This window comes from Pristiophorus japonicus, chromosome 5 (genome assembly GCF_044704955.1).
Source record: "Pristiophorus japonicus isolate sPriJap1 chromosome 5, sPriJap1.hap1, whole genome shotgun sequence".
In the NCBI taxonomy this organism is placed as follows: Eukaryota; Metazoa; Chordata; class Chondrichthyes; family Pristiophoridae; genus Pristiophorus; species Pristiophorus japonicus.
In genome coordinates this window covers 270,551,339-270,578,761 of record NC_091981.1, presented here as the reverse complement: position 1 = coordinate 270,578,761, position 27,423 = coordinate 270,551,339, and the positions used below count along the sequence as shown (strand labels likewise).

Here is a 27,423-nt window from a genome sequence, read left to right as displayed (position 1 = left end):
CCCGCCTGTCTGCGCCGTATGAATAGTCCCATGCAGGATGTGACCTAGTAATTTAACATACAATGTAAGCCAGCGGCAGTCGCCGAACAGCATCGACAGCAAAACTTACAAAGTTGCCCCCTTTTGCAGAAGGCTGACATGAATGGGTGCTGATACCTGGCTGCACGTCTTGGTCGGTAGGTGTTGCATTCTGATCGTGGCATGATTATTGAGCTGGGTCAGATCTCACTGTGCATTGGGGGTTTATTGCTCAGTGCAGGGCCTGTTGGTTACACAGTAACTCCAGGCTGCGATTCATCTTTTCGGTACCGGCTCTGTAGACTGAAGTGAACGGTAAAACGGGCAATTTTTTGTTGTTGTTGGTGTTGGGGGGGGGGGGGGTATGAGACATGTTTGCCTCTAGATATTTGTAAAGATTCCTAGATTTTTGCCACCTTAATGTAAGATCAGAATCAACCCCTATTGTTAACCTAGAAAGTGAAAGTAAGACGCGAAGTGGAGCCTGTTCTCGTTTTATATAGCGACTGAACCCTTTCTTATAAACACATACATCGTAATTCACATTTGCCTGATATTTGGGGTATTATATTGCCCTACTGAACCCTTCCTTATGAACACATACATAGTCATTCACATTTGCCTGATATTTGGGGCATTATACTGCCCTGTTTTTCATTTTTGAGGGGTTGCTGTATGAGTAAAACAAATGCTTCCATTCATAAAGTTTGGGACTTGGGCTAGTTCTGGTGTTTTTTTTTGTGTTGAGCAGTGCCAGTGAAGTCACCGAGTGATGTCTCATTTGTTTTCTCCTGACCCCGCAGGGCCGTGAGGTGCCGCCAATTGAGTGTTGACAACCCCAAGGAATCCCTTTTGTACCAAATGTCAAGGATTGAAGAGGCTTGCTGGACGTGCAGTTGCACACGGGCTGGTCGCTCTGAAAGCACCTCCGGCGGCACGCTGCTGGTGGCAAAGCTCTACGAAATGATGACCATCGTCACCTCGATCCTGGGCAGTGCCTACTGCTCCCTGGCCAGCGGCCACACCATGAACTTGCTGCGGAGGGGTTTGGTGCTCTTCACCGTGGGAGTCTTTCTGGCTCTCGTCTTAAACCTGCTGCAGATCCAGAGGCACGTCACCCTGTTCCCCGAGGAGGTCATTGCCACAATCTTCTCTTCTGCCTGGTGGGTGCCACCTTGCTGTGGCACAGCTGCAGGTAAGGATGTGTGTGTGTGTGTATGTGTATTGGGGAAGGAAGGGAGAGAGAGAGACTCTCTTCAAGTCAATATATCCTGTGTAGTTCAGCAGCACTTGTATAATCTTTAGCAGTGTAAAGTTCTCCAGCAGAGTTAAAGATCTGCAGTTGGCACCACCTTAACCTTGGCAAGGAAAAGTGCCCTTTCAATTTCAACAAGTCCTGTCCTATCTTAATGATCCTGTCATTGAGTAGACATGTGGAGCATTTTTTTAAATTAACCTATTGTAGTAAAAAATCATGTTTACCTCAATAAATGGAGATTAGGATGGATTTGGAATACAACTATTTTAAAATACAAACTGAGCAATGGAAACCCCGAATAAAACGCAACTAGGTTTTCATTGATTTTGTCAATCCTATATTGTTGTAAAACAAAGATGCACATCGCATCTGGCCACCAAAGGCGGGAATCTAATGAGTTGCAAACAATTCAATGCGAAATAATAAGGTGTTAATAGATCTCGAACTGTAAGAACAAAGACATTTAATCGTCTGTGGGTTCTGCCAATAGCAAGGATGCAATTTCTCTCCGTTCCAACTGCCTTTTGTCTAAATACAGCAACATTATGAAACTTTATGTTGTTGGATGTTTCTTTCAGAGAACTGAAAATTCACTTTAGTGTGAAACTTGCTGCAATGTGCTTGAAGCAGCTCAGAGCTCCCAGCCCCCTAATAGCTTTAACAAGACTCACACACCCCGGGCAAAAAAAAACCTTTTAAGTCTTGAGAGTAAATTATTTTTTTGTGAGAAAAGCATTTTTTTTTTTTGCAGTGTTTGTTTTAAATCTGAATGTTTTATTTTTGAAAACGAGTACTTCAAACAATTGGCATTTTAAAGAAAACTCTGTGCTTTAGGGGAGAGGGCTCACGTTGACTGTGGTTTTCCTGTTGTGCTTGGGGGGGGGGGGGGGGGAACACAAACCCTGGCTGGCCACAAGGCGCCTGTTCCCAGCTGGAGGGGGTTTCGCGCCACGTGTCCCTGGATTTGCATGGAATGTGGTGGAGGAGGGGGGGCGGGCCTTGCCGAAGGAGAGCCGCCTTTTCATTGGCCCAGCTGGGAACTGGTGAGCTGGGATGTTCGCTCCTGATTGGTTGCTATGTGCAACACGCCACCGCGCTGAAAAAAAAGAATGAAAACAAGGAAATGAGGCTCAGCAGCCAAGGTACTCCCTCCCGCCCCCCCACCACATCCTCCCATCTCAGTCAGTGAGCACAGCAACCGAGGTGTCAGGCTCGCTAAGGAGCTTGCAGTGCTGTTGAGTGGTTAACCCAATAACAACATGCTCTCCCTTCTATTTCATTGCTGGTTGCTATCTGTTTGTTTTTGAATGGGTTAACCCCCTCAGTGCAATAGCAGAGAGAGCAATTTGAAAGAAAAAGGACTTGCGTAAGAACGTAAGAATTAGGAGTCGGCCATATGGCCCATCTTCAACCTCAACTCCACTTTCCAGCCCGATCTCCGCATCCCTTGATACCCCTCGAGTCCAAATATCTATCGAGCTCAGCTTTGATTATACTCAACGACTTAGCATCCTCAGCTCTTTGGGGTAGCGACTTCCAAAGATTAACAGCCCTCTGAGTGAAGAAATTCCTCCCCATCTCAGTTTTATATTGCATTTGTAAAGCGCTTTTCATGACCTTAGTACTGCTCAAAGCATTTCGCAGCCAACTTTTGAAGTGTGGTCACTGTTTTAATTATCGTTGTATCATGCCACTGCCAGGATGGTAGAAGGCAAACTGAATGGACCTGTGTGTATCTTTTTTAGTCCAGCAATTCATACATAATGTTGGGAAAATTTGGTAGTACGGTAACAACCGCAACAATAATTTCTACCCATCTGTGTGGTAGCCTGTTTTGGGTTAATGCTGTCACTAAAACACTGCCCAGTGCAATCAGCCATAAGAGAATGGTTACAGCACAGAAGGAGGCCCTATGGCCCATCGAGCCTGTGCTAGCCCACTGCAAGAGTACTCAGCTAGTCCCATTCCCCTGCTCTTTCCCTTTAGCCCTGCAAATTTATTTTCCTTCAAATACTTATCCAATTCCCTTTTGACAGCCACGATTGACTCTGCCTCCACCATCATTCAGGCATTGTCTTTCCAGATCCTAACCACTCGCTGCATAAATAATATTTTCCTCAAGTTGCTTTTGGTTCTTCTGCCAATAAGCTTATATCTGTGTCCTCTGGTTCTCGACCCTTCCACCAATGGGAACAGTTTCTCTGTCCAGATTCCTTGTGATTTTGAACATCTCTATCAAATCTCCTCTCAACCTTCTCTGCTCGAAGGAGAACAACCCCAGCTTCTCCAGTCTATCCACGTAACTGATCTCAGTGAATGGTGGAACAGGTTCAAGGGGCTGAATGGCCTCTTTGTGGCCCCAAGTTTCCACATGATTTGCTCCTGATTTTTAGGAGCAACTGGTGTAGAACGGAGTATCTTAGAAATCGGAATTCTCCACATTTAGTTTTCTGCAGTTCTAGTCAGGTCGAACAGTTTTACTTTGGAACTGAATTTTTTTTTCAAAAGGGGGCGTGTCCGACCACTGACGCCTGATTTGGAAGTTTCCACAGTGAAAACGTACTCCAAACTAACTTAGAATGGAGCAAGTGAAGATTTTTGTACGCTTGAAAAAACCTTGTCTACACTTTAAAAAATCAGGCACAGGTTACAAATTAGGCGTCGGGAACGAGGTGGGGGGGGGAGGAGGGGGAAGGGAAGTCATTAAATTATACAATCAATCCTTAGTTATACTTATACAAATATTATACAAATAAATCCAACCTGAATAAAAATTTATAAGCAAAGAAAAGATGAAATAAACCATGTTCCTACCTGTGTGAAAGTGCTTCAGGCAGGCCTTTCAGGCAGCGGTGTGGCATCGGTCTCGACGGCAGGGGCAGGCAGCAAGCAGCCTTGGTGCTGAGCTTCAGTGCTTGAGGCAGCGGTGTGGCGTCGGTCTCGACGGCAGGGGCAGGCAGCAAGCAGCCTTGGTGCTTGAGGCAGGCCTTCATTCCCCGCGAAGATGCAGCACCTGGACGGACTTGAGGCCATTCGGCCATGGGATTGCAGCGGCGTCAGTGGCTGGTCGGGAGCAGCAGCAGCCTTCGAGCTGTGAGGGGGACTGAGGCCATTTGGACAGGGAGAGGCAGCCACATCGACATCTTTATATTTAAATTTGCAGAATGGGTGCACCACATATCATGCAATGGTTTGCTTCCTCATGCAAGAAATTCTTTGTTCTTGGTGGAAGTTGATCCATTGCAAAGTTGAATTGGCACTTTTATTTCTCCAAACACACAGTCCTTAATTTGCAGGCACCGGTTCTGCAAGTTTAGCAGTGAAAAGCTGAACTCACTGATTTCAGCAGGTGATTTATTCAGCAGTGCTGCTAAAAGCACTCCCTCACACACAGAAATATCAAGAAAATTAAAATGCAAGCCTTTGCAGGGGTCCAAGAAACAAATCTTCATTTTTTCTGCAGCACTTTTAAAAATGGCCGAGTGCCAATGTTTACGTCAGACTGCGCATGCGTGAACGCTCCAACGCGCACGCGCAGGGTTGCCGGCACCAAGAAGCCTCATTTAAATTGTACCCGCCCCCTCCTACTTACAAAATCGGCGCGAGTGGTAGGCTCCGCCGCGCCAAACAGACATCGAGCTCCAAGGAGCTCGGGAATACCGCGTTTTTTTTCAGGCGCCGTTTTCGGCGCGAAAAACAGGCGTCCAGCTCTGAGGGGCGCCTTTTTCGCCGCGTGTGGAAACTTGGAGCCCTTGTTCCTATGCTCCATAGGAATTTTAGATTCGTATGTTACCCGATGTGCTAAAGTGTTCAGCAAACAAATAAAGCTGATTTTTTTTCCTGTTTTATATAGCCCAATAAAGGAACAGAAATACACAATAGATCAATCAGCGTGTGAAAGGGAAAGGTAGATTAACATTTGGGAAAAAGGCTTATTCCTAAGCATTGACCATTTCTGTCGGACACTGATTATCCTGTTGTTCATCTCCAGCATATTCTTTTTCTGTTTTATTCCTTTAGTGACAATTGTACAAGTCTATATATTTCACGAATAACTCTTGCTAATATATTGAAGGGTGAATAATTTACCTGACAGAAATCTGTAAGCATTTTATTAAATCTACGACAGCTAGCTTGAATTAATATTCTTCTGCATGGTCTTAGTTTATGGTCCTAACTACTTTAACTTCTAATCTTTATTCAGCTGTGGTGGGCCTGCTGTACCCCTGCATTGACAGCCACCTTGGAGAGCCTCACAAGTTCAAAAGAGAGTGGGCAAGTGTCATGAGATGTGTAGCAGTCTTTGTTGGCATCAATCACGCGAGTGCTGTATCCTTCCAAATGTTAACAACAAGATGAACTGTTCATTTTTTCTGAAAGTTATTACTAATAACGTTTTGTAACTGCCAAATGGACTATATTGCTGCTTTTTCATAAGTTTTGCTTTTGAATAGGACAAGAAAAATATTTAAGTTGAGAGGGAATTTTGCAACTTTTTTTCTGTCTCCTAAAGAGCCTGGCACTAGGTTGCTAACCGGGAGATCAAAGTTGGTCAGGGTCAGACTTGCCTATAGGTGAATCATCATCATCATAGGCGGTTCCTCGAACCACATCAAAAGGGCTGAGTTTGAAGACTGGACCCTTCCTGTCAAGAAACACACTTTACAAAAAAGGCATTATTTATAAAACAATATCAAGCTATAAAATGAAGGGAATAATAGATGCCCGGCAGTGATTCATAAAATCATAGAATAGTACAACACGGAAGGAGGCCATTCGGCCCATTGGATTTGTACTGGCTCTTTTGAAGAGCAATCCAGTTAGTCCCGCTTCCCCTCCGCGCCCTCCCCCCCCCCACCCCCGCTCTTTCCCCATATCCCTGCAATTTTTTCTCCTTCAATTATTTATCCAATTCCCTTTTGAAGGCTACCATTGAATCTGTATCCACCACACTCGGGCATCGCATTCCAAATCCTAACCACTCGCTGCGTAAAAAAGGTTTCCTCATATCCCCTCTGGTTCTTCTGCCACTCATCTTAAATCTGTGCCCTCTCGTTCTCGACCCCTAAGCCATTGGAAAGAGCTTCTCTTTATATGCTCTATCTAAACCCTTCATGATTTTAAACATCCCATACACAACTTCCACTCCTCTGGCAAAGTTACACAGCAATCTCATTGAGAGGTTCACAATCTGCAAGAGAAAAGCTGAAATAGTTTCCAACTGTCATCCAAATCCTAAAATCTGATTCTTGTATTGCAATCACTCCATGGTTCATCCATAATTACATGGATACAGTGTCGATCCTGGATTTTTGTCAGATTTAGCTCCTTTTTCTCCCGACACATCCAAATGCTATCATATTGCCGAGATCATGATGTGCACACTGGAAGTTTAGGATTGAGATTTTAAGTCTTCACCCATCACATCTATGAACTCTGGAATTCTCCTGAATCTCTTCGCCTTGCTATCACTCTCTTTTCCCACCATTAAAATAATTCCTCAGAACTTCCCTCTCTGACCATTTGATCACCTTACCTTATTTTGTGTCAGCTTGGCTTAGCGGAACCCTTCTTGCCTCTTGAGTCAGAAGGTTGTGCTTAGAGGCCCCAGTGCTCGAATTTCAGCACGTGATCTAGATTGGCACTTCAGTGCAATATTGAGGGCAGTATCAGAGGTGCGATCTTTTGGATCAGACATTAAACTGTTCATGTGGGCGTAAGCAATCTCACGGTACTATTGGAAGAGCAGGAAGTTCTGGAGTTCTGCCCAACATTTAACCTTCCACCAACAGCAATTTACATTTACAGAGAGTGCAACGAAGGCTCACCAGACTGATTCCTGGGGTGGGGGGATTGTCCTATGAGGAGAGATTGAGTATACTAGGATTATATTCTCTAGAGTTTAGAAAATGAGAGGTGATCTCATTGAAACATGCAAAATTCTTACAGGGCTTAACAGCGTAGATGCAGGGAGGATGTTTCCCTGGCTGGGGAATCTAGAACCAGGGGTCACAGTCTCAGAATAAGGGGTCGGCCATTTAGGACTGAGCTGAGGAGAAATCTCTTCACTCAGAGGGCGGTGAATCTTTGGAATTCTCTACCCCAGAGGGCTGTGGAGGCTCAGTCATTGAGTATAGAGATCGATAAATTTTTGAATATTAAGGGAATGAAAGGATATGGGATTAGTGCTGGAAAGTGAAGCTGAGGTAGAAGGTCAGCCATGACATTAAATGGCGGAGCAGGCTCGAGGGACCGAATGGCCGACTCCTGCTCCTAATTCGTATGTTCGTTATATTGCGACTTTAGTGTAGTAAAATGTCCCAAGGTGCGTCACAGGAGTGTTATCAAACAAAACTTGACATCGAGCCACATAAGGAGATATAAGGATGGGTGGCCAAAAACTTGGTCAATGATTAACCAGTAAATTAAAAGATTAAACAGATTAACTAGACATTTATCTCATCTATTTATGAGATCTGGATGTACAGTGATTTGGGATATCCTGAAAAGCGCTGTATAAATACTAGTGCATTACCTCTTGCAATGTGTCCATCCTACTTACTGTAAGCGCTTTGGGACTACATTAAGGGTGCTATATAAGTGCAGGTTGTTATTGTAAAACTCCTTTGGCTGGTTTGTTATCTGATTTTCAGGAAATGCAGCAGTAATAATGCAGTGTGCTTCACATGATTTGCTGTCACTTCAGTTACAACACTAAATTATAGTGGGAATAGGGCCATTTCCAATGTCATCAGTCAGGTTCCTGCCATTTAATTACTGTTGCCAACTCTCCCTTCAGTCAGTTGAAGCACACTAGAGGTGAAAGAAGCAAACACAATCTAAAAATACCCATCTAGGGAATGTCAAAAATCAGGGTTTTTTTTTTGGAAAAAATAACAAGGATTCTGTCCTTGGCAAATAATATTGTGTTTACAGTAAAATAGAAGATGGTAGAAATGAAACTAAAAGCAGTCGGCCTCTGAAAGTGAAAGACAGTCTCCCTCATCCCGATCGACCAGTGATTCGTCACATCAGTTCAACCTCCCCATTCTCACATTCCATTTTGGCCTCCTGCGCAGCTTCAACCAAGCTAGCCTTCCTTTTGGGCACTCACTATTCCACAGCTTGTCTGTCTTATCCTTTTTTTCCTGCTGGATTCTCTCATTCATATTCCGGCATTTTTATCATTCCATTTTGGACCCACATTGGACTCACCATTTGTCGTTCGAAGCCTGATTCTGATGACCTTTGTGTAGTTGACAGCACTTTACATCTTTTTGCACCCTTTTAGTGATCTATTTCCAGGTTGTTAAGCCCATTCATTAGTTGCCTGTTTGTGAGACTGAAGAGCAGATTTGAACTCTTGAGCTGCTAGTCACTTCCCTCCCCTGTCCCTGTCATTGCTTTGGTCAGCCCTGTATAAGGGCCTCTCCCAACTACCTGCTCTGTTGCTTACATAGGGTCTTTCTAGGTACAGATGCAGGGGGCTTACTACTACATCAAGGAGCTTTTAAGTCTGTTTAAAAACTTTTTTTAAAATTTAGTGTAAAAGGGATAAAAATCAGTGTGGGGAAAAAGTTCGACCACAAATATTCAGGGAAATCCATAATGAAAACAATTTTTATTTTGTGTATCGCTAATACTCAAAAACAAACAAAAGAGAGAGTCTTGCATTTATACAGCAACCTCGGGATCTCCCAAAGCACTTTACAGCCAATGAAGTACTTTTGGAATGTAGTCGCTGCAGTAATGTAGGAAACGCAGCAGCCAATTTGTGCACAGCAAGCTCCCACAAACAGCAATGTGATAATGACCAGATAATCTGTTATTTGTGATGTTGATTGAGGAATAAATATTGGCCAGGACACCAGGGAGAGTTCTCCTGCTTATCCTCAGAAAGTGCCACGGGATCTTTTACGTCTACCTGAGAGAGCAGACAGGGCCTCGGTTTAACGTCTCATCCAAAAGCTGGGACCTCCAACAATGCAGCACCCCCTCAGCACTGCACTGGACTGTTTCAAGTTTCTGGAGTGGACCTAGTCAAACAAAATAATAATCCAGAAATATTGTAGCAGGAGTATGCCAAAAGGGCCTTCGATTTTTGGTCTCCTGTGCTTATTGTTTCAGCTTCTGTATCTTGTACCTGTCACTATGCTGGTGGGATGATAATTGTTGGAGATTATGCACACGGGGACCAGTTACAGTCTTAGAAACATAGAAAATAGGTGCAGGAGTATAGTAGGCCATTCAGCCCTTCAAGCCTGCACCACCATTCAATAAGATCATGGCTAATCATTCACTTCAGTATCACTTTCCTGCTTTCTCTCCATACCCCTTGACCCCTTTAGCCGTAAGGGCCATATCTAACTCACTCTTGAATATATTCAATGAACTGGCATCAGCAACTCTCTGCGGTAGGGAATTCCACAGGTTAACAACTCTCTTAGTGAAGAAGTTTCTCCTCATCTCAGTCCTAAATGGCTAACCCCTTATCCTGAGACGATGTCCCCTGGTTCTGGATTTCCCCAACATCGGGAACATTTTTCCTGCATCTAACCTGTTCAGTCCTGTCAGAATTTTATATGTTTCTATGAGATCCCCTCTCATCACTCTAAACTCCAGTGAATACAGGCCCAGTCGATCCAGTCTTTCTTCATATGTCAGTCCTGCCACCCCGGGAATCAGTCTGGTGAACCTTCACTGCACTCCCTCAATAGCAAGAACGCCCTTCCTCAGATTAGGAGACCAAAACTGAACACAATATTCCAGGTGAGGCCCCACTAAGGCCTTGTATAACTGCAGTAAGATCTCCCTGCTCCTATACTCAAATCCCCTAGCTATGAAGGCCAACGTACTATTTGCTGCCTTCACTGCCTGCTGTACCTGCATGCCAACTTTCAATGACTGATGTACTATGACACCCAGGCCTCGTTACACCTCCCCTTTTCCTAATCTGCTGCCATTCAGATGATATTCTGCCTCCGTGTTTTTGCTACCAAAGTGGATAACCTCACATTTATCCACATTATACTGCATCTACCATGCATTTGCCCACTCGCCTAATTTGTCCAAGTCACCCTGCAACCTCTTAGCGTCCTCCTCACAGCTCATACCGCCACCCAGCTTAGTGTCATCTGCAAACTTGGAGATATTACACTCAATTCCTTCATCTAAATCATTAATGTATATTGTAAATAGCTGGGGTCCCAGCACTGAGCCCTGCAGCACTCCACTAGTCACTGCCTGCCATTCTGAAAAGGACCCGTTTATCCCGATTCTCTGCTTCCTGTCTGCCAACAGTTCTCTATCCACATCAGTACATTACCCCCAATACCATGTGCTTTAATTTTGCACACTAATCTCTTATGTGGGACCTTGTCAAAAGCCTTTTGAAAGTCCAATTACACCACATCCACTGGTTCTCCCTTGTCCACTCTACCAGTTACATTCTCAAAAAATTCTAGAAGATTTGTCAAGCAGGATTTCCCTTTCATAAATCTACGCTGATTTGGACCGATCCTGTCACTGCTTTCCAAATGGGCTGCTATTTCATCCTTAATTGATTCCAACATTTTCCCCTCTACTGAAGTCTGGCTAACCGGTCTATAATTACCCTTTTTCTCTTTCCCTCCTTTTTTAAAAAATGGTGTTACATTAGCTACCCTCCAATCCATAAGAACTGATCCCGAGTCGATAGACTGTTAGAAAATGATCACCAATGCATCCATTATTTCTAGGGCTACTTCCTTAAGTACTCTGGGATGCAGACTATCAGGCCCCGGGGATTTATCGGCCTTCAATCCATCAATTTCCCTAACACAATTTCCCACTTAATAAAGATTTCCTTCAGTTCCTCCTTCTCACTAGACCGTCGGTCCCCTAGTATTTCTGGAGGGTTATTTGTGTCTTCTTTCGTGAAGACAGAACCAAAGTATTTGTTTAACTGGTCCGCCATTTCTTTGTTCCCCATTATAAATTCACTAAATCTGACTGCAAGGGACCTACGTTTGTTTTCACTAATCTTTTTCTCTTTGCAAAATCTTCTATAGATATGTGGTCAGTTTTTATGTTCCCAGCAAGCATCCTCTCATACTCTATTTTCCCCCTCCTAATTAAACCCTTTGTCCTCCTCTGCTGTATCATAAAATTCTCCCAGTCCTCAGGTTTGCTGCTTTTTCTGACCAATTTATATGCCTCTTCCTTGGATTTAACACTAATTTCCCTTGTTAGCCACGGTTGAGCCACCTTCCCCGTTTTATTTTTACTCCAGACAGGGATGTACAGTTGTTTTTTATTGACAAATGCGTCAGTATGTGACCGGAGTCAGCCTTTCATTGATGACTATCCCTGCGACTATTGATGTAGTATTGTATCGACGCACTGCTGTCGTTGTTCCATACCCAACTAGGAATGAAAGACTGCTGTGGTCTACCATCTTAACAGCAGTATTCAAAGGAATCACATAGAATTTACAGCACAGAAACAGGCCATTTGACCCGACTGGTCTGTGCCGGTGTTTATGCTCCACACAGTAGAGCCACATTCCCTTAAACCGTTCTTTTCCTGGCAAAAATCGAGTGCAGAATGTCCATGCCCCTGTGATGTCACTAACATGTGCAACACGCAGTGGACAGGCTGAGCTCACCGTTGCGACATGCAATCAAGGCTGGATCCGGGTTAGAGGAAGAAAACCCTGGGAATGTTTTTCCTCGGATTCAAATTGTCTTTGTTACTGATTCATCACCTGGAAAACAACCAGGGGGGGGTGGGTTAATTTTAACTTTGGTCAGCAGTGTACACGAGATGATGTTGGATCAGCTCCCTGTTGTACACCTTTCAGCTTGTTTTTGTTTCCATTGACTTCACTGAAAAGGAAATTCAGGAGAGGTGTATAACGTGCGGCCAATCAGATATCGCCTCATTTACGATATCGGCAAAAGTGAAAATGACCCCTAACCCCGGGAACTTATTACTGGAAATAGATTAAAAGTAGATTTTAATGATCACCCACTTTGGTTACAATTCTCGAACCTTCGCTAGTTGATACTGGGGCTCTGCCCCAATGACACATCTCCTAAAATCACCTCTTTATACGCCATCACAAGAATTACTTGATTGAATTCGAGTCATTTAACTTCTGGTCAGCTGTCATATACCAAATGTTGAAGAATCAGGCGTAGTATTTAACTTCAGTTTGGCCCAGGCTGTGCACATTATTAGATGTCTTGTGAATCGTTCACTTTATAATCCAAGATTGTTTATGGCTCTTTCCTTAACTCTCATTCAATCAGAAATTAGATTTTGCCAATAACATGCAATTGTCCTTGACCCTAGCAGCCCTCTCGCTGGGTCTCTGGTGGACTTTTGACCGCTCTCGAAGTGGATTTGGACTTGGCCTTACAATAGCATTTGTCGCAACCTTGGTCACCCAACTGTTGGTGTACAATGGCGTTTACCAGTAAGTACAAAACTTCATTTGTAACTTTGACTTTAGGCAGCCTCTCATCATTTCCCCCCTCCTTCCAGTCACCTCCCCAGCATCTGCGTTATTAGTAATGTATAGAAATTCGACAAGTATCTCCATGGCATTTAAGGCTATCTCTCCCAGTAGGAACCTCTTGGAATGTGCCAAAAGTTCCATACTGCACCCCAATAGCATGGCATTTTTACTCTTCTCTTTGAGTGCACTGTGCAAGATAGGGGAAAATCACTGGGATCCCCAGGTATGAATATCAGCCAAGATCGGCTTCCAGCGTCACAACTGATAGTCCAGTGTTAAAGCTACTCAGTACCCGACGGAAATACTTTCAACCATTTTGTGTCCAGTGGCTAAAAGGGGTGTAACGCTTATGTCTCACGGGACTGTGAGCTTTATTACAATAGCACTTCAATGTTTATTTCACTCTTATTTTATTACTAATTATAAAAATTGCCGTTCTTTTTGCAGTACTTTATTCTGGTTATGTTAAAGTAACAATATCCATTGCTGTTCAGCTCACATAATTAGTATTAAATTCATACCGACTGGAATATCCATTTCTCCCCTTGTAATGTACTTGGTTCTTTGCTTAAAAATTCATAGCAACACACTGCTATTAAGAACTGGTTTGTTTATTAATTACACTAGGTTTAACAATCACACTACACATTACGAGGTCATCCACCAGGCTCACAACCACTTGCCTCATCGTGGATCCCCTCAACCCAACTGGCTGGGGTTTTATTGAGTCTTGTGAACATCATGTGACTGGCTAAGCCTCTCCCAACTCAACAGCTCGATAAACCTGTGAGCATACTCACAGGCGTTTACATTACATCCCCCAATTCTAGATCCATTGGTATAACCTCCCCACTCCTGCCCAGTGCATTAGCAGCTGAACAGCAGTACCATCTGAAGACCGTATAGTCATTCAGCATTTTGATAGTCTGTGGGTTCTTTTCCTATTATTTCTCACATGATGAATTCACGTGGTCAGCTATGCCACCTGGGGGGGGAGGGGTGGTGAATAGGGAGTGAAGATGGTGGCAGGCTGTTACTATGCCACAAACTCGATGCTTGCTCTTGCAGTGCAAGACAAAAACTAGGTCTGGCCAATTGCTGATTAGACGAGTGCAACGTGTGATAGAGTCCTGAACCATATAATAACATATCGGCAAAGCACTATGTTTAGTTCCTGGTCTGTGGTGAGTTAGGTCTGTCATTTAGGATTTTTTTAATTCATTCACGGGATGTGGATGTCGCAGACAAGGCCAGCATTTATTGCCCATTCCCAATTGTCCTTGAGAAGGTGGTTGTGAGCCGCCTTCTTGAACCGCTGCAATCCATGTGGTGAAGGTGCTCCCACAGTGGGGGGGGACTTTGACCCAGCTGGTGTTCCCATGCACCTGCTGCACTTGTCCTCCTAGGTGGTAGGGGTCACGGGTTTGGGAGGTGCTGTCAAAGAAGCCTTGGTCAGTTGCTACAGTGCATCTTGTGGATGGTGCACACTTCAGCCACGGTGCGCCAGTAGTGGAGGGAGTGAATGGGGTGCCGATCAAGCAGGCTGCTTAGTCCTGGATGGTGTCGAACTTCTTGAGTGTTGTTGGAGCTGCACTCATCCAGGCAAGTGATTTTACTGGTGGCATTCTAATTAACTGTGGTTCCAGTCAAGGGAAGGGTTCCAGTCATTCATTGTTCCTGCTCTTTGCTCACAATCCAGCAGCCTGATCATCCCCTCCCCTGGAAGATGCACATGTATTGAGTGTAAGACCACTGTGATGTCTCCCATCTATGAATTGCCAGATTGACATGTTGCGACCTGGGGTGGGGAGAGTGGGTGGGGGGAGATACTGAAAGGCTGCCACTACTGGTGGGGGAATAATGAGGAAAGAAATCTTCTAACTGGTATTTAAGTTGAAGCAAGACAAGGTGCCCTGTGATCGAAAACTCCCAGCAGGAGTGCCTCTCGTAAAATCACAGGCACACCGTTTTAATAGACGCAACATCACAGACTGCGTACCCACAGTCTCTGTCCGGCGAAGGCTATTCCCCAAAACTGGGTCCAATAATCACTCGCCCCTCATGAACATAAGAAATAGGAGCAGGAGTAGGCCATTTGACCCCTCGAGCCTGCTCTGCCATTTAATAAGATCATGGCTGATCTGATCATGGACTCAGCTCCACTTCCCTGCCCGCTCCCCATAACCCTTCACTCCCTTATCGCTCAAAAATCTGTCTATCTTCGCCTTAAATATATTCAATGACCTAGCCTCCACAGCTCTCTGGGGCAGAGAATTCCATCGATTTACAACCCTCTGAGAGAAGAAATTCCTCCTCATCTCAGTTTTAAACGGGCGGCTCCTTATTCTGAGACTATGCCCCTTAATTCTACTTTCCCCTATGAGTGGAAATATTCTCTCTGCATCCACCTTGTCGAGACCCCTCATTATCTTGTATGTTTCGAGAAGATCACCTCTCATCCTTCTGAACTCCAATAAGTACAGGCCCAACCTACTAACCTATCTTCATAAGTCAACCCCCTCATCTCCGGAATCAACCTAGTGAACCTTCTCTGAACTGCCTCCAATGCAAGTATATCCTTCCTTAAATACGGAGACCAAAACTGTATGCAGTACTCTAGGTGTGGCCTCACTAATACCCTGTATAGCAGTAGCAAGACTTCTCTGCTTTTATACTCTATCCCCCTTACAATAAAGGCCAACATTCCATTTGCCTTCCTGATCACTTGCTGTACCTGCATACTAACATTTTGTGTTTCATGTACAAGGACCCTCAGGTCCCTCTGTACTGCAGCACTTTGCAATTTTTCTCCATTTAAATAGTAATTTTCTTGCTATTTTTTCTGCCAAAGTGGATAACCTCACATTTTCCCACATTATACTCCCATCTGCCAAATTTTTGCCCACTCACTTAGCCTGTCTATATCCCTCTGCAGATTTTTTGTGTCCTCCTCAGAATTTGCTTTCCCACCCATCTTTGTGTCATCAGCAAACTTGGCTACATTACACTCGGTCCCTTCATCCAAGTCATTAATATAGATTGTAAATAGTTGAGGCTCCAGCACCGATCCCTGCGGCACTCCAATAGCTACTGTTTGCCAACTGGAAAGAGACCGGTAATGGCATTGTTTCAAAGTTCCAGTCCTCCAGCTATTCTTGTAATAAGCCAAGAAATAAAGAAAGTATGTTTCATTGTTGATCCAGGTATACTTCACCAGACTTTCTGTATATTCGCTCCTGGCTGCCATGTATATTCTTCTCTGGAGGAGTGACTGTAGGAAACATAGGAAGGCAGCTGGCCATGGTAAGCAGTCTCCTTCAATCCAAATCTCTTCATTCTTCTCTGTGTGGGTGACTGAATTTGTCGATTTTTGTCTGATTATGTTTTACTACGTTAACGGCGCTCTATAAATGCAAATTTCCGTTGATTATTGTTTGTTCGGCAAGGGTATTCAGGGTTATGGAACCAAGGGTGGATGGAGTTAAGATACAGAGCAGCCATGATCTAATACCGGAGCAGGCTCGAGGGGCTGAACGGCCTCCTCCTGTACCTATGCCCCGGATCTTGTATGTTGTGTACAGCTACGTCGAACACTTCCTCTTGCTTCAATGTGCCGCTGTATTTACGTTGCAGCACTGTGGCTGTGATGTGATGTAACCGACACAGCAGTCCAACCGGAACAACACCTCCGTAGGTGACTGTTCCGCAAGTGCGGCATCACCGGCAACAACTGTAACTGGCCATCACTGATGTCACCGCCGGGCACAATATGTATATATATATTTTTTTTTCTGGTCAAGAGCAGGCTGAGAACTCGGCCCAGCCTGCATCTTTGCTTTTGCTGTTCTGTGCGGGTCTTCCCCGACACTGCCACTGCATCTGTTTAAAACCACCGCTTTGTGCTTTGCCAGAGGGGGCCTTTTGTCCCTGGGGGCGATGCAGAAATGATCCACGAGGCTGACTACCAGCGTCTGAAGATTGAGCTCCGACTTCATCGAATCACACAACACAGCGGGAGACCATTCGGCCCATCGTTCCTGTGCCTGCTCTTTGAAAGAGCTATCCAATTAGTCCCCACTGCCCTGCTCTTTCCCCATCGCCCTGCAAACTTAATCTTTTTCAAGTATATATCCAACTTGACTTGATAGGAGGCAGCTGAGCGGGGGCCATATAGATCTCATAGATAAGATGGTAACTGGTGTAGAAATGGTAAACCGCGACCAGTGGGATAAGGGGGATATCGTGTCCAAGCAGCAAAGTGCAAGTTTTGGACTGATGTGAGGTAGTTGACACAGTGCAAGATCCTCGCATCATCCGAGACTTTTCAAGTGTGCACCGGCAGCAATGCTCATCGGCAGCTGCCGGCTCGGATGGGGAAAATGGCAGGGAACACTCTGCCGACTGACCGCCGAGATTCCTTCCTGCAGAGACACACTGGCCAAATTACCCCCGAGGAGTTTTAGATAGAGGAACACAGCCAAAATCCCAGTAATTATTCCACAAACCATGTGCTGCTGTGATGGGTGGGGTGGTCAGTAGGTTTTTCTGCATCAGTGACTTAATAACAATGCATTTATATACCACCTTTCACGACTTCACCACTTCTCGAATTTAGAAGAATGAGAGGTGATCTCATCGAAACATGTAAAATTCTTACAGGGCTTGACGGGGTAGATGCTGGGGAGTCTAGAACCAGGGGTCACAGTCTCAGAATAAGGGGTCGGCCATTTAGGACTGAGCTGAGGAGAAATTTCTTCATTCAGAGGGTGGTGAATCTTTGGAATTCTCTACCCCAGAGGGCTGTGGATGCTCAGTCATTGAGTATATTCAAGATTTTTGGATATTAAGGGAATCAAGGGATATAAGGATAGTGCGGGAAGGTGGAATTGAGGTCGAAGATCAGCCATGATCTTATTGAATGGCGGAGCAGACTCGAGGGGCCGAATGGCCTACTCCTGCTCCTAATTCTTATGTTCAGGACATCCCAAAGTGCATTACAGTCAACATTGGTATTTTTTGAAGTGTAGTCGCTGTTGTAATGTAGGAAATGCGGCCGCCAATTTGCGCACAGCACAATCATCAATGAGATAAATCTATTGTTTTAGAACAAATATTGACCAGGACACTGTGGAGAACTCCCCCGCTCTTCTTCAAAATAGTGCCGTGGGATTTTTTTTATGTCCATCTGAGAGAGCAGACAGGACCTCAGTTTAAGGCCTCATCCAAAAGACGGCACCTCCGACAGTGCAGCACTCCCTCAGTACTACACTGGAGTTTGTGCTCAAGTCTCTGGAATGAGACTTGAACCTACGACTTTCTGACTCGGAGACAAGAGTGTTACCAAGTGAGCCACGGCTGACATTTAATGAAGTCAAATGGCCTCCCTTGGCTTCGTTCTGAAGAACGCCCCAGAGTTTTTATTAATTCATGGGATGTGGGCGTCCTAATTGCCCTTCATTGGCTTGCTGGGCCATTTAAGAGTCAACCACATTGCTGTGGGTCTGGAGCCACATAGGCCAGACCGGGTAATTTCCTTCCCTAAAGGACATTTGTGAACCAGATGGGTTTTTACAACAATCCCGTAGTTACATGGTTATTGATTCTGATACTAGGTTTTTAATCCCGATTTATTTAACTGAATTTAAATTCCACAGCTTCCGTGGTGCGATTTGAACGCTTGTCTCTGGATCATTAGTCCAGGCCTCTGGATTACTAGTCCAGTAACATAACCGCTATGCTACCGTTCCCGGTGTAAACTGGCCATCTAATGTCAAGCAAATTGTCAACCTCGTTGAGAATAATTATGGACTTGTTTAAAAATCCTTAATTAAAAATACACGGATTCAGCTGCAACCTGCACAATGAATGTTCACAATAAGCTTTCTGACAAATGCAGAATTTATTTTCAACCAACATCTGTCGAGGACACTGTACAGCTGCTTCCTGCCTGCCAAGTGTGAAACCTACCAAGTAAAGCAATTGTCAGTCGTCCAATGCTGCTATTTTCTATTTTGACTTCGATAGTGAAATCAAATTTTATAAATAAATAAAGCCTCAAAGATAAAAATAGAGCATGTCTGCTTTTCAAATGCCTGAGCTACATATGATGAATCGCCACGTGCAGAGATCTGAAAATTCACCTCGGTAGAGTCGCAGGTGCCATTCTCTGAGAGGAGGGGTTAGATCACGTATGTTATTGGGCAGAGTCAAGGAAGCAATGAATAGAATTTCTCAGACTGTGAGAATCTTGTGCTTCCTGACTGCCCATTTCACCTCTCGCACAATCAGGCTAAAAAAGCACACCCTCTCATATTACAGTAATTATGGCATTGAGGCATCAGTAGTTTTATTACTGGAATATAAATATAAGGCACAGACATCAAAAAGTTCTAAATGAAGTTTGAAAACATAGCTTTGTTTCTGCTCTGCCGTTATCTGTTCTCTCACCACTGTCCCATTCTTACTCTTAACTATTATTTTTGTTTTACAATCTTGCCGGGGCCTTCCCCCGCTAGGTCAGTGAGTTTATCCAGAGGAATAGCTGAGCTATAGGAGTAGGCCGTTCAGTCCCTCGAGCCTGCTCCACCATTCAATGAGATCATTGTAGAATTCCATTTACCCACCTTTGCTCCAGATCCTTCGATACAATGAGCTAACAAAAAATATATCGCTCTCAGACTTGAAAGCTCCAATTGTCCCAGTATCCACAGCATTTTGAGGGAGCGAGTTCGTGATTTCCACTACGCTTTGTGAGAGAAAATGCTTCCTGATTTCCCTCCTAAATAGAAACATAGAAAATAGGTGCAGGAGCAGGCCATTCAGCCCTTCGAGCTTGCACCACCATATGATCATGGCTGATCATGCATCTCAGTACCCCACCCCTGTCTTTTCTCCATACCCCCTGATCCCTTTAACCGTAAGGGCCACATCTAACTCCCTTTTGAATATGTCCAACCAACTGGACTCAACAACTTTCTGTGGCAGAGAATTCCACAGGTTCACAACTCTGGGTGAAAAAGTTTCTCCTCATCTCGGTGCTAAATGGCTTACCCCTTATCTTTAGACTGTGACTCCTGGTTCCGGACTTCCCCAACATCGGGAACATTCTTCCTGCATCTAACCTGTCCAATCCCATCAGAATTTTACATGTTTCTATGAGATCCCCTCGCTCTAATTATAAGATTATGTCCCCCCGTTCTTGATTTCCCCCATTAGAGGAAATAGTTTCCTTGTATCTCCCCTATCAAATCCTTTTAAGATTTAAATCATCAGGAGATGCCAGATTGGATTCCATGCTGAGTTAGCAATAATGGGAGTGTTAGAATTGCCCAAATGCATATAGATAGATTAGCAAGATGGTAATGAGCTCAGGTTCCTGTTGTTGATCACATACAGCCACCTCTGTTGGAGGTCCATGCGTGTGGATATGAGGACAGAATTAGCTTCAGCCTCAACTTGATGTCCTTCCGACTCACAGTTAGACCTGCCCTATACCCACATCCCTTGATTCCCTTTAGTGTCCAAAAATCTATCGATCTCCGCCTTGAATATACTCAACGACTAAGCGTCGACGTCCCTCCCTCTGGGGTAGAGAATTCCAAAGATTCACCATCCTCTGAACAAATTTCTCCTCATCTCAGTCCAAAATGACCGACTCCTTATCCTGAGACTGTGACCCCTGGTTCTAGACTGTTCAGCCAGGTTAAACATCCTCCCCACATCCACCCTGTCAAGCTCTGTAAGAATTTTATACGTTTCAATGAGATCACTGCTCATTCTTCTAAACTCCAAAGACTATAGGCCCAATCTACTCAATCGCTCATCATAGGACAGCTCTTTCATCGCAGGAGAGCTTTAACCTACCACATGGGGCGTGGCCTGTCTGCATGCTATGGAGTTGCACAAGGAGCAGGACCACAGATCAGTCAAAAATCCCATCTGCCCTGGCAGAGTCCCTTCATCTATTCTGTCCATTCTATTCTGCTTACCCTACCCTGATCATGTAACTACTTCCACAAAAATAATTAGTTTTGAAACTCCAGAAAGGAACTTTTACTTTAACGTGCCTTCTTGGGAGCAGTAGCTTTGAGCCTGAACAAACAGACATGTTTTACATGTCCAGTGAAGTTAGGCTAAGAGTAGAGGTAAACGAGCTGATTCCACGGGCCGGGACCTCCAAGCGACGTTGCAGGCTGGGCTCGTGCAGGAAATCGTAGGCCCGTGATTTTCTGCACGCTTGCTGGGAAAGCCCAATGGTAGAATTGGCCACAAAACCAAAAAAAAGGACTGAAAAATACCAAAGGAGAGTGAGTTGTCCTGGTGTCTGGGCCAACACTTCTCAATCAGCCATCTAAGGCAGATTAACTGTCCATTCAACTCATTGCTGTTTGTGAGCCACTTTTTGGCCCCGTACAGCTGCCGCATTTGCCTACATAACAGCAGTCATTGCCATCCAAAAATATCAATTGCGTGAAGTCCTTTACCATGCTTTACCATGTTCTGAGGTGATTAGGTATTTATAACGTTATATGAAATGTGGAACTCGGTACCAAATGGAATGGTTGAGTCGAATAGCATTGATGCATTTAAGGGGAAGCTGCGTGAGGGAGATGAAGTAAATAAAGTCAGGAGGAGACTCGTGTGGGCTGAATGGCCTGTTTCTTTGCTGTAAATCCTATATAATGACAGACGCAAAATCGTAACATCATTATAACATCAGAAAATTGCTAGAAATATACAGGCTGATGAGTGCATGAATGCCAGAGATGATGAAGGGTCACACCTGAAACATCAGCCTATCTTTGACCCACTGAATATAATTGCAGCAGATTTTTTTCCATCTTGTTTTTAGTGCTGAAACAGATTGCACCAGTCTGAACTGAAATCCAACTGTTTTTTTTTTCTGATTTGCCGTTTTTCTCTTTTTTTTTTTATAGGGAGTCACGGAAATCACACACAAGGACTGTCTGGATAAGATGCACAAGGATTGAACAATTGAGTGTTGGTGGAAAGGAGTGCTCATGGTGCCAATGTAGATGCTTCGTGTGAGAGTGCACGTATATACACCGGGCTGACCAGTAGGTGCCATATATGGTGGAGGTTGCGATTACTGCATGATATTCATAAAAGGGAACATTTGCAATCTGTGATTGCCTTCGTACAGTTGATCCATTTTTCAGCATCGACGTCTTTTTTTTGTCGCAGACTGTACATACCGAGTCTAATGAGTGTACATCATTTAATTTGTGTGTGAACTGCAATGCCATTGCCCCTGTTGCTACGGCAGACCTAATTAGCAAGTATTAGGTCTGGCTGATGAAAGTGCAATGTACACAGTACATGAGCCTTGTTGTATACCCATACCTTATTTATTTCCTCTTTTCGAATCCATTTGTACCATAAACATACAGCAGGGTTTCCCACCTCTTTGTACTGCATGGGTCTAAAATTGTAAGCAAAGAGATAGTATTTTTTTCTCCAAACTGTTATTCAGTACCTGCAAGTGACAATAGCTTTCACCAGAATTTAGCTCTTGTGCCACAATGTGTATATGTACAGTGTGTATATAGATATATATATGTGTGTATATATATATATATATACACACACACTATAGACATATATAAAGATTTATGATCCTAAGGGATGTGCGCAGTGCCGAACTGAAGGAAATGAACTTTCTCGAGCTGGAATTCTCCATTTGAACCAATATTGAGACTGTCACAGAGTGAAGGTTGGTTTTCCCTCTCTGCTTTCACAGTGCAATAGGGCAGTGAGAACAATTCCATTGCTTCGGGCCCAATCGGTGTATGCCTGCTTGCTGCTCCTCCACCCCCAGAGTGAAGTGATTTATTTTCTTTGTTTTTGCAGTGTTTCTGATCTGAAGCAATCATCGCGTTTGCACGCCTGGCGATAGGATGATTTATCTGATTTTGTAATTTAAATGTACACATTCAGTTTAAATGTATTCTGGGTTTTTTTCCCCCCTCACTGTTCGCAATAAAAATGTACAGTAATTGTCAAGTGGGTTTTCCCTTGTTGCGTTTTTTTTTCATTCAAAAGAGCGACTCAAAGTACCAGTTCATCTGAAAAAATGTTCATGTTATTGTTGACCTGAAAACATTTTATTTTCTCACAATCGTGTTGGCTGCTGGAAATAAGTAAATTAAATGTCCATTGTACATATGCTTTCCGAAGTTGACACAGTGCAGCCTGTGTGTCAACTTGACTCGCATTTCTGAGTCAGAAGGTCATGGGTTCGAGCCGCACTCCAGAATTGGAGCATATAATCCAGGCTGACACTTCAGCGCATTGTCAGAGGTGTCGTCTTTCAGATGAGACATTAAACCAAGGCCCTGCCTGGCTATTCAAGGGGATATGAAAGCTCTTATGTCGCTATTCAAAGTTCCCTTGGTATCAACCAAAGCACGTTAACTAGTCATTTATCCTACTGGAATTGGTTGCCGCATTTGCCTCTCAACGGTGACTACAGTTAAAAAGTTGGTTGTGCAGCGCTTTGGGATATCTTGCGTATGTGAAAAGTGCTGCATAAGTACCATAAATTATTTAAAAATATGAAAGATTTTGATAGAGCAGACACAGAGAGTGTTTTCATTTGTGGGAAAGAGCAAAATTAGAGGCCGTCAATATAGGATAGTGACAAAGAAATCAAATGGGGAATCCAAAAAAATCTTCTTTACCCAGAGCGTGGTGAGAACGTGGAACTCGCTACCACAGGGAGTGGTTGAGGTGAATAGTATCGATGCATTTAAGGTGAGGCGAGACAAGCACATGGAGGAGAAGGGAATAGAACGTTACGTTGATAGAGTTAGATGAGGAAAGGCAGGAGGAGGCTCGAGCGGCCTGTTTCTGTGCTGTGTATTCTGGAGATGAGGGGATTGACTTGTGAGAAAAGGTTGAGGAGGTTGGGCCTCTGCTCATTGGAATTCAGAAGAATGCGAGGTGATCTTATCGAAACGTGTAAGATTATGAGGAGGCTTGACAAGGTGGATGCAGAGAGGATGTTTCCACTGATGGGGGAGACTAGAACTAGAGGGCATGATCTTAGAATAAGGGGCCGCCCATTTAAAACTGAGATGAGGAGGAATTTCTTCTCTCAGAAGGTTGTAAATCTGTGGAATTCGCTGCCTCAGAGAGCTGTGGAAGCTGGGGCATTGAATAATTTTAAGACAGAGATAGATAGTTTCTTAACCGATAAGGGGTTATGGGGAGCGGGCAGGGAAGTGGAGCTGAGTCCACTTCCCTGCCCGCTCCCCATAACCCCTTATGGTCGGATCAGCCATGATTGTATTAAATGGTGGAGCAGGCTCGAGGGGCCATATGGCCTACTCCTGCTCCTATTTCTTATGTTCTTTTGTATTCTATGTAAGCCTGTGTAATAAATGATGTGCGACCACTAGGAGGCTGGCCCAGTAATTCTGAGTACTGCTCCAAGAAAAACAATTTCTTCCATTCTTGGCTTCACGTTCCCTAAGTTTCTTCCTACTCTCCTAAAGGGACAACATAACTGTGGGTATTTGTTCCATGGGTTGCCACTCTGCTACCCCAGTCAAGTGGCATTTCTTCATGTGTGACCATCTACCAGGAACGCTGGTAGACTATTATTGGGGGTAATCGAGTCGGGTCTGATCCTATGCTGCCCCAGTACCCAGAAACTGGGCTTGACAAGGTGGATGCAGAGAGGATGCTTCCACTGATAGGGGAGACTAGAACTAGAGGGCATAATCTTAGAATAAGGGGCCGCCCATTTAAAACTGAGATGAGGAAGAATTTCTTCTCTCAGAAGGTTGTAAATCTGTGGAATTCGCTGCCTCAAAAAGCTGCAGAAGCTGTGTCATTCAATATATTTAAGACAGGGATAGACAGTTTCTTAACCGAAAGTGGTTATGGGGAGCGGGCAGTGAAGTGGACCTGAGTCCATGATCGTATTAAATGGCGGAGCAGGCTCGAGAGGCTGTATGGCCTACTCCTGCTCCTATTTCTTATGTTCTTATGTGTGTTCGTTGATGGAAAAACTGGGCAGTGAGCAGGAGTGGCTGATTTTTTTTTTCCTCTCACAAGCTCAGGTCGTCAGGTCAGTTGGCGGTCGCATTGCCAAGATCAGCTAACCTCAGCTCCTGTAGTGAATTAAACGTGGACCCATCCCAGTCTGGGTCAGTTCCACGCAGCGCAGTTCATCTACCCACTGAGGCATCAGGCACTCCAAGGCAACACTTTTTATTTTAATGTATTTTTGTGCTTCAATGTTTTTTCTTTGATATTTATGTTTTTGAAATGTTACTGTTGTTCAGTTCATTCCCCTTTAATTATGTTTGCTCTTAACTTTTTTATGACCTTTGTTCTCAAATATTTGAAGTGTTTTAATCTTTTATTAACAAGTAAGAAAGTGTTAAGTATCGAATAACTCCACGAGGCTAAGTGCGGTGAGCTAGTTCAGGCATGACCTTACTCCAGTTTATTTATTCTCAAAGTGAGGATTCAACATGACTGCCAATATTTTATACACGGCTTGCACGTGTCTGCCAGTGACCATGAGGACTCCGATAGTCACGCCCTCCGGTGGCAGGTAAAACCCAGTTAACATACATAACAGAAAGAACGTGCATTTATATAGCACCTTTCACAGCCTCAGCATGTCCCAAAGCGCTTTACAACCAATGAAGTACTTTTGAAGTGAAGTCACTGTTGTAATGTGGCAAATGCGGCAGCCAAATTGCGCACAGCAAGATCCCACAAACAGCAGCGTGATAATGACCAGATAATCTGTTTTTGTTATGTTAATTGAGGGATAAATATTGGCCAGGACACCGGGGATAACTTCTTCGGAAAGGTGCCATGGGATCTTTTACATACACGTGAGAAGGCAGACAGGGCCTCGGGTTAACGTCTCATCCGTCAGTCGGCACCTCCGACATTGCAGAACTCCCTCAGCCCTGCACTGAAATCAGCCTAGATTTTACAGTCCAAAAGTAGCACAATTCAACTTTTGTTCGTGACACAGATCAGATGGGCAGGATATCCAGCACTCCCAGCCGATGATGATGGGCGGGCCGATTGATGTTTGGGATCAGGCCTCATTAAAATACCGGAGGAGAGTTATCAGTGCTAATTGCACCACGAATAGGCTGCTCACCATTTGGGAGAGGGGAAAAGCCTGCTGCTCTCAAAGTGCAGGTGTCATTTTCAGTGTTGGTGAGTCGACGGCAAATTACTGAGGCAGCAGGCACAATGATACCAGCCAGTGAGGACCAGGAAAGTGGTCCACCTTCCTTCAGATGGGCGATGGTGCACCGGCAAATTCAATAGCAGCAGTGGAGAGAGGTAGTTGCACAGGTCAAAGGCATCAGCACAGTCCTTAAGACCTGACTGCAGCGCAGGATAAAATTTAATGACCTTACTAGGACTGAAGAGGTAAGACTTCTTTTGATATCTCTCTTATCCTTTACACAGCCCTGTAACAACCAGACCTTAACCTCAGGACTGTCAATCCTTTCCGCCCCCCCCCCCACTTCATAAGCCTCTCCTCCAATCATAATAGGGCATTTCGCTGCACCTCCTTCTCCTGGCACTCTCGTGCTCAACACCTGCTAGTGACCGCCCCCCTTGCCCACACTTGCTGCTTCCTCTTATCAAGCACACGATTGTAAATCCACCTCACACGTCTTCAGAACATCTTCAACAGGGCAAACACTGACCCACTCACGCTCTTGCAGCGGAAGCTGGCATATAATCGGAAGGAGAACTGGAGGAGGTCCCGACACGTAAGCTTTGACTCCAGTGGAGTACATCACCATCACTATCGGCAGAGGGAGGGCCTGCAGTACTGGAGGTGGCCAGGTGAGAGATCACGCACTGGAGGGTTTTGGGGGAATTTTCCCTTTCCACGCTCTAGCTCACCCACAGCATGATAGCCCGGGGCTGCATTCCGCTGCCACTCATCGGCTGCTGTTTACCCTTACCATTACTTATTCTTAAGCAATCACCTGGAGTCGAGGATGACGTGCTTCCATCCTCTCCCAAAGCAAGCGCTCTACTCGGAACTCCTTCACGGCAAACGAGCCAAAGGAGGGCAGAGGAAACGATACAAGGACACCCGCAAAGCCGCCCTGATAAAATGCAACATCCCCACTGACATCTGGCAGAGCCTGGCCAAAGACCACCCTAAGTGGAGGAAGTGAATCAGGGAGGGCGCTGAGCGCCTCGAGTCTCATCGCCGAGAGCATGCAGAAATCAAGCGCAGGCAGCGGAAAGAGCGAGCGGCAACACAGTCCCACCCTCCCTTACCCTCAACAACTGTCTGTCCCATCTGTGACAGGGACTGTGGCTCTCGTATTGGACTGTTCAGCCACCTAAGGACTCACGTTTAGAGTGGAAGCAAGTCTTCCTCGATTCCGAGGGACTGCCTATGATGATGATGGTGATGATGCTTCCATGCTAATATGAGTTCTAACGTGCCTGACGTTCCAGGTCCCGAACTTCAATTTGAAGGGTGGAAGATACCTGTGCGTGAATCCTTTTAACGTGGTGTGGCCGTTGCACACCAGCCACCACACGAACTTGACAGAGCAAGGTCTTGGTCCAATGGCAAGGGGACGCAAGACGTTTGGAGACCAGTCTCTGCTGCATG

General features: G+C 44.7%; 1 protein-coding gene across 1 annotated transcript; it reads left to right on the top strand.

The window, feature by feature from the left end:
- insig1 (insulin induced gene 1) lies at positions 1 to 22,799 on the top strand. The gene is made up of 6 exons (XM_070881646.1): positions 1 to 176; positions 822 to 1,213; positions 5,481 to 5,605; positions 12,568 to 12,734; positions 15,980 to 16,079; positions 21,713 to 22,799. Exons 2-6 carry the CDS (start codon positions 880 to 882, stop codon positions 21,764 to 21,766), a joined length of 780 nt encoding a protein of 259 aa, XP_070737747.1. The 5' UTR covers positions 1 to 176; positions 822 to 879; the 3' UTR covers positions 21,767 to 22,799.
- Positions 22,800 to 27,423: the final 4,624 nt, after the last annotated feature.

Bases quoted from the DNA above. Each gene is read 5' to 3' on its own strand.
- insig1 (XM_070881646.1), top strand. From the start codon at position 880: ATGTCAAGGATTGAAGAGGCTTGCTGGACGTGCAGTTGCACACGGGCT. The intron at 12,735-15,979 runs GTAAGTACAAAA...TTGTTGATCCAG, and splicing joins GTGTACAATGGCGTTTACCA to GTATACTTCACCAGACTTTC. The intron at 16,080-21,712 runs GTAAGCAGTCTC...TTTTTTTTATAG, and splicing joins TAGGAAGGCAGCTGGCCATG to GGAGTCACGGAAATCACACA.